The sequence below is a fragment of the Python bivittatus genome, unplaced genomic scaffold, assembly GCF_059951505.1.
Source record: "Python bivittatus isolate LINGU-HERP-01145 unplaced genomic scaffold, Pbiv_v1 ctg000020_np1212, whole genome shotgun sequence".
Lineage (NCBI taxonomy): Eukaryota > Metazoa > Chordata > Lepidosauria > Squamata > Pythonidae > Python > Python bivittatus.
The window spans coordinates 18,076,038-18,090,650 of record NW_028277030.1 but is presented as its reverse complement, the minus strand read 5'-3'; the positions used below and the strand labels follow the sequence as shown (position 1 = coordinate 18,090,650).

Below are 14,613 nucleotides of genomic sequence, written 5' to 3'. Positions count from 1 at the left end.
AAAGATAGTGTGCATGCTTCCCTATCTTCCTCCCTGCCTACCCTGTCAAGTGATGTAAATTTATATCTAGAAAAATCATAAATATTTCAAAAGATCTATTAGGAATTCTTTCAGCTCCCTCTACTGACAGTAAAGGGCACAAACCCTTTCTGGAAATTTTAGAATAGATTATTTCTTTAATGACATAAAGGGCTGCTGAAAGGAAAGAATCTGATTTTTTGTTCTTTCACTGGAAAAAAAGGAGGAGGAGGGAGGGAGAAGAGGAAAGAGAGAAAATGAAAAATACAGGCCAAAATTCTCTACAACTACAATTATGTTGGTGTAATACAGCTTCTGAAAGCCAGTGTAGTTAAGATACTGGACTAGAAATTAGAGATCCAGGTTCTAGATATGAAGATATGTCTCTCTTAGACATGGAAGCTGGTTGGGTAATTTTGGGCCAGTCATTCTCTCATCCCTAGCTTGGGAAATCCAATAACATCTATTAACCAATCTGCACTGGACCATGGTCCTTAACTATTTATTTATCAAATTTATAATGCCACCCATTTATCCACAAAATTCTGGGCAGAGAACATAATGTATAAAACATTGTAAAGCATGTAAACAAAAAAAAATTCAGGTTGAGGCCCCCTTGTTAAAAATCCCAAAGGAGACCCACACCATGCATACATACACCAGAGTCCCAGAACTAACAGCGTGGCCCCAATGCCTTGGGGAAGAGTCAGGTCTTCACAGCCTTCTGAAAGGCCAGTAAGGTTAGGGTCGTCTGTATCTCCTGGAGGAGGCTCTTCCCTAGGGCAAGCACCCTGACAGAGAAGGCACACTTCCTAGGGCCCATCAGGTGACATTGCCTCACCGGGGGCACTTGGGGCATGCCCACTCTGACAAATATGGTGGGATGGGCAGAAAGAGTCAGGGGAAAATGGTCCCACAAATAACCTGGTCCAATGCCATGCAGAGTTTTAAAGGTGACAAACAGCACCTTAAATTGAACTTGGAACCCTGCTGGGATCCAGTGCAGTAGTGTTAGATGGACATACCCTCATGTACCCAAGAATGTTTTTCAAGGGCAGCCCCAGGTAGAGCATGTTCTAATAGCATGAATGACTGTGAGGAGTGCCTCTCCATCTAGGAATGGGTGCAACTGGCACACAGGATGAATTTGTGTGAAGGCCCTCCTGGCCACAGCAGTCACCTGCTCTTGAAACTGGTGCCATGAGTCAAGTGGATCCCAGAATGTGCACCCACTCTGCTTGGAGGAGCATAACCCCATTTAGAATGAACAATGGAAAATTGCCAGATACAGGGAGCCTTAAAACCCATAGGCACTCGGTCTTGTCAGGGTTTATCACCCCTACAAGGTAGACCAGACTAAGAAACTAAAGCCATATAGGTCGGGACTACTTTTATTGTAAAGCTATAGTAACAAAATCTTGCAAGTCTGAATGTGCTTCCCCCCTCCCTCCCTTTATCTTCATGTGAACTAGGGAGAGGCTTGTCTGAGATGTTTTCTCAAGTTAATTTCTTGGCCAGGACTCAAGCCCTGCTTATCTGATTTACCTGTCCTTCAAGGTCATTCCCTCTACATAGTTCAACCCCATCCAGAAATGCACAGCCTTCAGGCACTGAGAAAGCACTTCAACAGCATCACTTGAATGGCCCAGAGCAGAGATGTACAATTAAGTGTCAGCAGCATACTGATGAAACTTCACCCCATGCCAAGGGATAATTTATGTAGTTGCTAAATAGGAATTGGGAGAGAATTGAGCCCTATGGCATCCAACTTAGCAGAGAGCTAAGGCTGAATCTCTCCCCCCTCCCCCAACTGGAGGCAGCAATGGAGAAGAAGGTGAACCACTGAAGAACAGTGCTTCCCACTCCCAGCCCCCTTAACTAGCCCAGAATTTATGGTATTGAAAGCCATTGACAGATAAATAATGGCCAGGATGGAGATACTACCCCCACCCTGAGCTCTCCAGAGATCATCCAAAAGTGTGATTAATGCCATCTCTGTGCTATATTCCAGCTTGAACCCTGACTGCTGTGGGTCCAGATAATATGCTTCTCATGGAGTCCTTTGAAGCTGCAGGCCTACCACCTTCTCACCTACCTTCCCTAAAAAGTAGACCGGTGGAACCACACCCTCCTAGGAGGAGACATTTACTACCACTTGAACCTTGCTAGGTGTCATCTCCTGGGAGGCCCTAACCAGTCAGGAGGGAGATGAATCTTACACCCAGATGGCAGGACTCAGCGTCCAAAGAACTCTGTAACCAGATCAAATTCAGCCCAGATAACTGGACAAAACTGCACACTTCAATGAAGAGGCCTTTATCTTGCCATAGCATGGACTAATTCAGGCTTATAATAATATAGTTTCCATATGAGGCTGTTACTATACAATCATTCTGCTTTACAAACTGAAATCTGTAGGAAATCCAAATGTTGCTGTTTTCAATTCATATTCTGCTGTTTTTCCACCACTGAGAAGGATAGAAAAGCTAGACAATATTTTTGAATGCTAGTATAAGGAGTCATCTGTTTGAAAACCTTTCCAATCCCATTTAAATTACTGTAATTAATTTATGGGTATAGCTCTGTATTGTTGGAAGGGGCTTGGGTTTTTAATATTTATTATATTGAAAGAATGATTGATATGGAACCCTATGCATGTTGGCTCAGAAGTGAGTTCCAGTAAGTTTAATGGCACTTATTCTAGGAATGTTTGAATAGAATGGAACTTGAGGTTGACCTCAGTAACCACATATGGATAGTTCCAAATAGCCAAAGTTCATGCAGTATGCAAGAAAATAAACCCAGGAGGAGTAAACTTTTTTTGGGACTAAGGCACACACTTAAAATAAATAAACCTGGTCTCCAAACTCATGACAATGATTTAATCAAAAGCCAAATTGTTCATCTTTTTTGTGTTCCCTGCTGGGGGGTGAGTGCTTTTGCTATCAAATTAAGATGCTTTAAGCTAGGAAAAGGCTTAATGCACTAATTTAGACATATGTTGCCAAAATCTAGTTTTCAGCAGTGCAATTTGGGAAATCTGGTGGTATAAAAATAGAACTAGAGGCCATGGTTGCCTGTTACCGTCATAAGCCACAGTTTTACAAGCCACAATGGCCGAGTCTATGAAGACCTTGGTCTCAAGCAGCTGTTGGTAATAAGACTCCATTCATCCATAGCTCATCTGGCGCATGCTCCCCAACAAATTCTTTTAACAGTTAATGGTCCCCCAATGTTTTCCTATAGTAGGACCTGTTATGGAACGGCTTCCCTCTTGAGGTCAGATCAGCATTCACGCTAATGGCCTTCCAGAAATTAGTAAAAATTGAGCTTTTTGAGAGAGCATTTGGGAGATGAGCATGTACCATCTATACCATTGTAATTCCTTCTGTCTTATTATGTTGGTTTTAATATTGTTTTATTGTTATAGATAAAGCCAATGTGGTTAAATATGACCAAAGGCCATGTAGGTTATACTTTTATGTGCTGTAAACTGTCTGGAATCACAAGAAGTAGGTGGCATACAAATATGGGTAAATAAATATATACCTGATCAAAATAAACATGCTAAATCAGAATTAAGCATCCAGTCTTGGTGAATTACTCTGCATTATGACTAAAACAAATCACGACATATTGTAATGCCCAAATCAAGGAACTGAAAGGAATGTACATTGATGGGTTTGTGCTAAGCTTAGATTTATACACAGGGTGGCTTGCGAATCAAGTTTTATGGCATAGCATATTATGAGAATCCTGTCATTGAACCTTAATCCATGTCACGTATACCATCATGTCTTTTTATTTTGTGGTGTATAAATACAACTAGTTTTCGTGTAATAGTTAAACCAAGGCCTAGGGTTACACATGACACCAGCCAACTGTGTTCTTTCAACAGACCATGGTTAACAAAACCAAGGCTTATGCGAAACAGAGCACAGTGTTCCGGAGGCAGAGGCGTGCCTCGGCTCAAAAGCACCCGCCTTGCCGATAAGCGCTCGTTTATGTCGCAGACCCCCGCGCGCGTCCATCACGCGCCGCGGAAGAGGGATAGCCGCCGCCGGCGGCTGCGATAATAGTCACCTCTGACCCGAGCGTGTGGCCTTGGCAACGGATTCCATAGGGGAACCTCGCGGGAAGCCTCCACCGCCGCGGCCGAGCGCTTTCTTGGGCCCTGCTAGCGATGGCAACTATCAGGCGTGAGTCTCCGTCCAGTGGAGTCGCAGCCGAGCCAGCATGAGGCTGCGCCCCAAAAGGGGCGGCTTCTGTCAGCCACTCTGGTTGCTGCTGCTCGTAGCCCGAAATTGCCAGGCAGGGGCTCCGTGGTACTGACCCGGAGAGCCTTTTGGGGGTCATCGCAGGTGAGCGTGAGGCCGGGCGGCTGGGCGGGAACTTGGTTGTGCCGTCCGAAGCCCCTCCAGCTTAGCCGGCCAGTTCCTTCCTGCGGTTAAGTAGGACAGGAGGCGCCCGGGCAGAGGGGCAGCCCTGCATGCCTGGGCGGTCAGTTCGGCGGGAGACCGGGGACCTCACCGTCCGTGGAAGCTGAAGGGAGCGCTTCCTCTGTCCGTCTTCCTCCCTGTAAGCCCCGATATAGTGAGTGAGCCCCCACCTTGGTTTCCCTTAGGGAGGAGAACGGAAAACTTAAGGTGTGGAAAACTCGGAGTCTTCCTCCGTTCTCTTCCCATTTTTCCTGCCGTGATTGGATTCTCCTTCGCCCCAAACTTTGCCCCGTAGCCCCCTTCAGCGAGCCCCCTTTGATTGGGGCTGTGGTGGGAATACAGGGGTGTTGTGGGAGGTTCACAGCGTGCGTCATCGCAGAGTGAGTTTGCTATGGGTGGGCGCCCAGAAGAGGGGGAGGGGGAAAAGACCCGCCCCGGTGATGGTCTGGGTCTCGGGGCTACCCGGCCATAGCGGGGGGCTTGAATTCTGTTTAAGACGTGATTTTGGCGGAGCCGAGAAGGGAGGAAGAAATCGGCCAGGACAATGATTACACTCCTCTTCTGCCCTTTGTGATTGTTATCGAGCAAAGGTTAACCGCATTTCTGTGCTCATCTGAAGGTGTTCTCAAGATTACCCAGTGCAGCATAGGGTTGTTGCTGAAAATTCTTCTGAATATAGACAAAAAAAGAACTCTTTTCATCAACTGAACTAAGAATTATTATGGATCAAATCAAGATATTTTCAACTAATATTAACGTGCTGAATGGTCCATTCAAAGGAAAAAAATCAAGTTAAAAAAAAAGGAAAAAAGCACTTACTATATGCCTTCAGGTGACACACATCAATAATGATAAGTCTGTTGGAATATAAACATTTTTGTCAAAAATATGTGACCTTGGATAGAAAAAAATGACCAGCCATGTATGTGAAAAATTTACCATGGATTCCAGAAAAACAAATAGGATAATGAAGAACAATTTATCACATTTTCACTGAATCTGGAAAACCATCAATTGCCTCAATTCAGACTCCAAATGATGATAAAACAAAATTCTATGAAAGATTTTTTTTCAAGTACTTCTTGAAATTGCAGAAATACTCTTCTCATTTTGGAGATATAAATGGGGGCTTTTCCCCATATGTAGATAAAACAGTTTTATCCTCTGCCCCAGCTTCTGAGCTTCTGCCAGCAGGGATACTTTCAAAAGGGCTTTCCTTTTGATATAAATAAGCAGGAGAGGTGGTCCTTCAGGTCCTAATCTATTTTGGATGTTAAAAGTCAATAGGCAGTTGGCAGTTGCTGTAGATCTTTCAGTACAAACATCAGGCAGTACATTTTCTGCATCTTACATCAGTCAGCAGTCTGTCTGCTATTTTTTCCAGAATAGCTCCATATAGAACACATTGCAGTAGTCACTTCGTGTTGTAACCAAGAGATAAGTAACTAAGTCTGACTGGTTCATGAAAGGTTGCAACTGGCACACTAGCTGTAGATGTGCAATGTATTCCTTGCCACAGCTACTTTGCTACTCTAAATCTTCCACTGAAAAGCTAATATATTGGGAAAGACTAGACAAGAAGGTGCTTCCTTTCCGTTTGCAGGAAATATTTTTAAAAATTGAACAGCTGAATTTCTCATTCCAGTCTGAAGTACTGGTGCAATCAAATACACCTCTGTGAAAAATAGGCTGAAGCCAGCTTTGTCTAACTTTGGTGTTCTTCAGAAGTGCACCTGCCATCATTCCCATTCAGCAGTGATCCTGCTGATTGAGGCTGGGATTTGAGGTTTGTCATTTGATGTACAGTATCTGAAGTTGGGGAAGGTTGGCCAAAGTGAAGGAGCCTTTCAAATAATGTTTTACTGTACAGCCATCCAGCTCCGTTTTTAGTACTATATGAAGAGTCTTTTATTTGTAATCTTCCTATATTTTCTTCTGTTTTTTCTTTCTGAAAAACAAAACAAATTAAAGAGGACAATGGAATAATTGTTTAATTTATTTTCTTTGGTAGAGCTTTCAATCTGGAATCACCAGATTGAAGCATTCCAGACTCACATGTGGCTTTGATGTGCCAACCAACTTACAGACTATGTGCAATCGATTTTGATGGATTAACTTAAGTAGCCTGTATGTACACATTAATAATTTAATTTATTAAATTTATTAAGCAAATAACTTGTATGTGTAAAATACTTCTTTTGTTATTCTCAACAGTTCCTGTGTTTTTTTCTCCTCATAGGTAGTATCTCTGTCTTGTTACGTTCCATAAGCAAATAAAATGACAACTGTAAACCGTGAATCAGAAGGCTCTCATCGGTGAGTTATTCTGGTTGGAATATAAATGTAACCATAGTTCAGTGGCAGCACCCATGCTCTGAATACAGAGAATCCCAGATTCAGTTGCTGGTACCTCAAGTTAATATTAGATATGTGACAACATATCTACCCAAACCATATGAGAATATGGCTTGAGTCCAAGTTATAGTATTGTGAAAGTATGAATTAATTTAATTGATGCATGCTTGGTTTGTGAGATTTATAAATCCTTGAAATGTTTTGTCTTTACTCCATCATCACAATTGTTCAATTATATTTTAAAACTTTACGGTTGCTCTAAAAACAAAAACATACATACAGTGCATTTGGAAAGTATTCAGACCCCCTTCACTTTTTTCAATTTTGTTATGTTGCAGTCTGATACTAAATCGTTCAAATTCATTTTTTTCCTCATTAATCTACATTCAGCACCCCATAATGACAAAGTGAAAACAGAATTTTATAAATGTCTGTAAATTTATTAAAAAGACAAAACTGAAATATCACATTGGCATAAGTATTCAGACCCTTTGCAACAACACTTGAAATTTAGCTCAGGTGCCTCTTGATCGTTGCTGAGCTGTTTCTACACCTTGATTGGAGTCCACCTGTGGTAAATTGATTGGACATGATTTGGAAAGGCACATACCTCTCTATAGAAGGCCTCTGTAGAAGTATGCAGCTGACAATGTATACTGTACCAGAGCAAAAGCCATGAGGTCAAAGGAACTGCCTGCAGAGCTCAGAAACAGGATTATTGCAAGGCACAGTTCTGGGGAAGGCTACAAAAAAAATTCTGCTACACTGAAGGTTCCCAAGAGCACAGGGCCTCCATAATTCTCAAATGGAAGAAGTTTGGCACAACCAGGACTTGGGGTACTGAGTGTAGATTAATGAGAAAAAATGAATTTGAATGATTATAGTATTAGGCTGCAACATAACAAAATTGAAAAAAGTGAAGGGGGTCTGAATACTTTCTGAATGTACTGTATGTGGAAGTAAGTTCTCTGTTTGGTCATATTTATTTTAAGTGCATATGACACTGCTCTCTTCTTTCAAAAATGTTAACAGATTTGCTAGCTGCTGCTTCTGGTTTTGCTTTTTTTGGGGGGGGCAGAGATTGACAAGTTATAAATAGCATTTTAATAATACAGTTGTTAAGATGAACTTCCTAGAACTGCATGGTATATTCTAAGCATGCTTATGCCTATTCTTTCTTTCTTTTTCTGGAGACAAGAAACAAATCTGTTGCTTTTAGCTCTGATCTCTACCAAATAAATGTACAAACATTAGAAAAATAATCTAGATAATTTGCCCCATTTTTGATTTTCAGGTATTAATAATAATGGTGAAAAAGATAAACCATGCTAACTTAAGTATGGCTACAAAAGCTATTCCAAATAAGCAGTGTTTTAAAAAGAACACTGAACACTGAAAATTCTTATTCTCTTAACATATTGGATTTTACATTTTATAGATTAGTTGCATTTTACTGCTTGTTAACTATCTAGGCAACTTTGGTTATTGGGCAGATTATTATTAATAAAACAAAAATGAGATGAAAGAGAAATGGATTTTGGAGGTTTGCAGTGCAGCCATCATATTCTTCTGGGTGTTGCTGCTGAATACATTTTATGTACATATAAAAGATGGTGGTCTTTGTGACTGGGGAAGATGTGAATTGGAACACAACCGCCATTACCTTCCTCCATGTGTCAAGACATTGCAAACATACCCCAAAGGGGTAGACAGCTTGCAGCCTAATACTGCTTTTGTCAGAATAAGTCTGCAGAGAGCACTGAATGCCAGGGTTATAGCAAGACTGAAAAGTAAAACCAAAGGCAAAAAATCAATATAGGTCAGTGGCAAAGCACTTTTGTTTTATTGGCAAGAAAACTACACAGCAGTGTCCATGAAAGCATTCAAGGTCATGCTCAACTGGAAGAAGACTTTACATTTTAGTTAATTTCAAGAAAGTGGAAATATCTTTCAAGATGTAATATATGGTTATATGGCTGGTTTCATACATCATGGTAAGCTATGGTTTCTTTTAACATGCTTTGTGGAAAAAGCCATAATGGCCTCTTTTGCATATAATACTATTTTTAAATCACAACGGCTGCATTTGTGTATCATGCTAAATCATAATCAAATCTAACCATAGTATACTCTATCATGATACATGAACCTGAATAATGAAATTCAGTTGTGCAAATTGATACCTTCTTTATTATCTAATCATGTTTTTCCCTCCCCATTATTATTTCATTGGTTTGAGGTGGTCCCTGGGTTAAGAACGCCCGGATTACAGACAACTCATAGTTAAGAATGGAGCCTATTGTAGCAAAATTCGAGTTAAATACACAATGATTTGAGTTAAATACACAATGGTTCGAGTTAATTACAGAATACTACTTATACAGTATTATACTGTTCTGGCTTACATACAAATTTGACTTAAGGACAGACCTTGGGAATGGAACTTGTTCTTAAACAGGGGACTACCTGTAATACAAACAGGCAAACTTCCATATATTACAATAGATGAGACATTTCATTTGAATGCCAACTTGAATTGCATTATGTTTTGACCATCTGATGTGCAGGGCATTTTGTATTTAGACTGAATGTGGGAAGAACTTGGGAAAAACAAGTATGATGTAGTAAATTCCTTGGCACTATTAGTCTGCAAATTCTCCCACTTGAAACTCTCTCAGTCTTACATACAAATGGATGACTTGCATTGGGGTAAGCAGAAAAACCTCTGCCCTCGGTGACTAGATGTATGAAAAGGATGAATTCATAAAACATCTTTTCAGGGTGTGCCCTTGGCTGCTCCTTCCCAACCCTGACAAGTGCTTTTGATTCCTGCAGTTTTTGAAGAAAGAGGAAAGTATATGTTTAGAAGATTGATACTATGTAAAAGTGCTGGTGTTATAGAATGGCTTTTCATTCAGTGTTAAAGCAGCATCTGCCAATTTAGTAGTTTCCAGATGTGTTGTAGTTAAGATAAAATCTCTCTTGAGTCAAACTCAGTTCCTGATGATTACATGGACACATCCATATGAAACACCAACATAAAAGTAGTTTGCCTTTGCCTTCTGGGATGTTTTTTCCACTTCCCAGTCTACAATCCTAGAATGTGTCACCTGGAGGGCAGAGATTAGTACGGAGGAGAGGACTGTTGTCTTTGAAGAAGAAATATTACTATAGTAGCTTGACTGATTAATTCTGTGGCAGAAATCAATCAACCAAGAAGCCTACTGAAGAGGATTGTAATGCAGACACGTGTACTAAGTAAGTTGAACTTCCTGAACACACTTGACAAATTTAAATAACACAACATTTGTCCTTTGGATAAATGGAGATGATTATGTTACCACTGAAGAAGAAATATTGTAATAGCAGCTTGACTGATTAATTCTATGGCAGAAAAGAGCTAACCAAGGAGTCTATTGTTTCTCTTGATGACGGTGTTGATGAAGAGGATTCTGATTCAGACTCATGGACGAGGTAAGCTGAACTTGAAAAATTTAAATAATACACAGTGTTATAATATTATAAATAGCAATATCCTTTTCTCTTTCTTCTTTTCTGTTGTTGAGTTAAGATAAGAAAATTGAGATAATTATTTTTCTGTTTGCATTTAGCTAATTCCAAATAGTAGACTCCACAAAACTTCATAGAATTATTTATGCATTTATTTTTAAAATGTACAGGCCACCCCAAATTATGTAAAGTAAATTTCATGCCCATATGTACTGAAATGGCAGTATAGTCACAAAAGGTTGCAAAAATTTGTAAAACCTATGGAGGGAAAATGGGGCAGGAGGAGAGTTCCAGTACAGATCAGAAGAGATTAAACATTTCATTAGGGATGGAATGTTGGCTTCCTTGATTGAGGAAGACTAGTGTTTGAGAGTGTACTTTATTTGTTCCTAGTCCTTTTCAGTTTATCATTTCATCTAAATTTAAAGTGTGCATTTAGTTGTTAAAATGTGCCATTCTGATAGTTCCTGTCAAGTGGTTTTTCTGGAAGCATTTCCCAATTGCCAATGTGGTTATGAGAATCTATAGTAAATAATTATAAATAAATAGTAAAATAACATTGAAATCAAACCATTACATAATTACAAACACTAGAACCATAGAAAACAAAAAAAGGCTTACCGATATAATCTGAATATAATAAACTTCAGACTCCAGTTCTTGGGAGGTTGGTTGCTTAAGACAAGGGTATTCAAGGAACAATAATGTATCTTTGGTAAGAAAAGCAGTTTTTTTCTGTTTTGCAGGCACAGTTGATCTATGCAGCTGAATCCAGGGTGTGTGCACTCAAAAATATACAGTGGTTTTCTTGATAGGATTCTGTTAACTAAACTGACATTTATAAACTTTATTTATTATCTTTTAAAGCTTGGATTCAAAAATCCTTGAGACAAGTAGAAACAACTGCTTCTTTGAGGAGTTTTAAGAAAAAAAGAAAATGTAGGATTACTAGGAGACTTAAATAGTATCTAGCAGGCCTAGAAATGTTGTGAGTGTTGTTGAGTATGTGGTTCCAGACTTTGTGTTATAAATACAACAAAAGTTTCAGTATCAAAAAATCTGGAGCCTTGGAAAAGCAGTGTGAAAAACTTTAAATGCTGAGAGGTAAGAATTGGAGTTTTAGGCATCCTTGATGTCCAAATCTATATAGTAAGCTCGAGAAATGATTACAAGTAGTCCCCGGGTTAAGAACTCCCAGTTTAAGGATGACCCATAGTTAAGAATGGAGCCTATTGTAGCAAGATTTGAGTTAAATACACAATGATTCGAGTTAACTACACAATGGTTCAAGTTCATTACACAATACTACTTATACAGTATTATACAATAATACTGTTCTGGCTTACATACAAATCTGACTTAAGGACAGATCTTGGGAATGGAACTCATTCTTAAACTGGGGACTACCTGTAGTTTGCTAATAACTGGTAAACTCTGGAATTGATATCACTACTTAAACTTGATCAGCAAGATCAAACATAATTTTGGTTTGATAGGCTTGACTTGGTCTTTGAAATCTTAGTCAAAATCCTTAATAATTTTCTTTCACTCCCTTTCTCCCCTGACTATCCAGCAAGATTAAAAAAACGGTATCGCCATGTGTGATGTCTTTTGGATTCAGGTAAGTATTATGTTTACATGAACTTAATAAAGTACAGGGAAGGAATTGTACAGTGAATTTTTCCCTTTCAATTTTCTTCTTTCAGAATTGAGAAAGTCAGAATTGCTTCCATTGAATAAAAGCAAATTATATTAATTCTCCTATACATCTATCTAAGTACAGTTTGTGCACATTAAGCATATACTACAAATTTACTGTATCAGAATGTATTGCTCAGTTTAAACATTTTTATAAACCATGGTTTCTTCAATAAATCAGTTTGCTGGATTCATTCAACTATTAAGCCATAAATTATAATTTGCAATCCATAGAGTCTCACTTCACATGATACCAAACCAACCATGTAATGGTCTAGCACAATGTATGAATCCAGTCTGTAATGCACATGCCTCCAGCATATGATTGTGCTATGTGCTTCTTGATCAAATATTCTCTAGATAAATCTTGGACCACTATCTGAGTTCGCTAAAATATTTACATTAATACATGTAATTGGCAGTTTTCCCGTGTCCTTTCAACTGTTTTAGTATACAGGTGAGCAGGTTGTAGACCATACTTGTGGCTCCCCAGCACCTTTTTATTACACTACTGAATTGGTAGGATTTAATAGGACATTTTATTTCCAAAATAAGGGTCCCCAGAATTTATTTCACTACAGTCTTTATTATAAAAAACTGTAGTTAATGGTAGCTGGAGATAACAAAAGATGTAGTCCAAAAACAATTGGAGTTTAACATCTTATATAAAAGGAAAACAAAACGTTTAGAGTTATGATTTGCATTCTTTTTGTTTTGAAATATGCCTATGTTTCTCATCTCCCTTGCATTTGCAGATTTTTTGGTTTAGTGCTTATTTTTGTGGACATTACACTTGTGATTCTTTCTCTATTGATTGGTGACACATATGAGTCTGTTGAATACACGATTGGAAACATCTCTTTGAGTATAGCGCTATTTTTCTTCATAGATGTAATCCTGCAAGTGTTTATTGAAGGGTAAGAGCATATGTGCATATAGAAACCTGCTGATTTTACAGAAGTCTTGATGGAATGAAATATGGGAATTTAGAACTCACCCTAAGGGTTGAAGGGAGATCTACATATTCTTATAGTAGAACTGGATTGGGAATAACATTTTTTAAAGGTTTTCTTTTTAAAGGTTTAAAGTTTTTGGGGATCTGCCAAAAAAAATATAATTTGGAATGCTCCTGTTCATATTTCCAGCAACCATATTAATTTTTCAAGATACTGAAACGCTTTCAGATAGATCATAACCAAACAAAAACATGTAATTGTTTTTCTTTTTTAAATTTATATTCTTCTAGTAGAAAGAAAAGATGGAAGAATTGATGAGGAAAACACAGAGGCTTCTAAGTGGAATTTTATATCATCTTGACTTTCTGTAAAATCTCATGAATGAGGCAGGGCAGTTGCACACCAGAGGCATAATCTAGAAGCAACCTCGGTTCCATGTCTCCTTCCAGTTTTTCCCTCAACAGTCTGTATTTTATGGTCACTGAACATGATCAGTGCTGAGCTGTTTCTTGTAAAGGGATTGCATATCTAACTTTTTAAAATCACTTTTTTTGTACTTTTAAAAACATTGTGCTTCCCCCAAAGATGCTGATGCTGACTTCTTACAATTCAGCAGCTCTGTTTTGGTTAAGTATGGATTCTGAGAGGATAATGTATACAGCGTGGGTCTTGCAGTAGATAGTTGCAATATGGAGTGCTGTGGCAGGATATTTAAATAATCAGATTGACCCATGCTCAATAAAGACTCAAAGTATTAGAAACCTGGACAGTTGGTTTTGGTTTTTGAATCTCCCTTCAGTGGCTGGGGGAGACTTTTATTTTACAAAACCAGGAAAGCTTACCCCTACCACCACCAGAAAAGGAATGGTAAATTATAAATGCCTTCAACTATTTCAGAAATTAGTATCATACCACTAAAACTATATTTTGTTTTAACTATCTATTTTCCATAGGATCTTTATCCACATTATATTCTGTATCTTTATATCTTTCTATTCTATATTTCTAATATATTTATTGCTGACCCCTATATTTCTTTTGTCTTAAACCCTATATGGACCCTACTGTTACTCTCTTTAGAACTATACTCTTTTCTACAGAGTTCAGTCTGAGGGAAGAAAAATAAAGGCCCAGGTAGACATCTTGTCTTCCTTCCTCCCCTGCTTGCTCAGTGCTGCAGCTTTATTGGCAGCAGCTGTTTTACTGGCAGCTGTGTCATTCTGATGCTGGGAGAGGGCAACTATTAAACTATTGTTATTTTTTTAGTGTTTGAATATCCTTATCTGTTTTGCATTTCAGCTTCAAAAAGTACTTCCACTCCAAATTAAACATTCTAGATAGCATCATTGTTGTGGGTACATTGTTGGTCGATATTGTATATATTTCCTCTGACTTAGGTGGAATAACCCTAATTCCAAGGTAAGAAATATGCACCTGATCAACCTAACTCCAAAGTAAAGAAATGCAATGTTTTTGTTCCTTCCTATTTGTTAAAGATCTCAATTTTTATTCTTTAAAAGGGAGAGGTGGGCAGATTGTAAGCTATCAGGTCTTGCATGCATTGATTTTATCTAGCTTACCATGGGAGGATTTTTTGGTTGAAGAGTGAGTGATATCTTTTTGATATATCACGTCTG

The 14,613-nt window shown here is 38.7% G+C and overlaps 1 protein-coding gene across 2 annotated transcripts in view; it reads left to right on the top strand.

Moving 5' to 3' along the window:
* Positions 1-4,061: 4,061 nt before the first annotated feature.
* LOC103059712 (phosphatidylinositol 3,4,5-trisphosphate 3-phosphatase TPTE2-like) overlaps positions 4,062-14,613 on the top strand; it is a 33,207-nt gene continuing 22,655 nt past the window's right edge. The window contains exons 1-7 of one of the 2 annotated variants that reach the window (XM_025170344.2): positions 4,062-4,379; positions 6,697-6,773; positions 10,014-10,070; positions 10,206-10,286; positions 11,896-11,943; positions 12,776-12,937; positions 14,276-14,395. In XM_025170344.2, coding sequence (XP_025026112.1) covers positions 6,736-6,773; positions 10,014-10,070; positions 10,206-10,286; positions 11,896-11,943; positions 12,776-12,937; positions 14,276-14,395 — 506 coding nt within the window. In that variant the 5' untranslated portion in view covers positions 4,062-4,379; positions 6,697-6,735. The remainder of the gene's footprint in view (positions 4,380-6,696; positions 6,774-10,013; positions 10,071-10,205; positions 10,287-11,895; positions 11,944-12,775; positions 12,938-14,275; positions 14,396-14,613) is intronic. The other variant, XM_088135337.1, reaches the window with a different exon arrangement.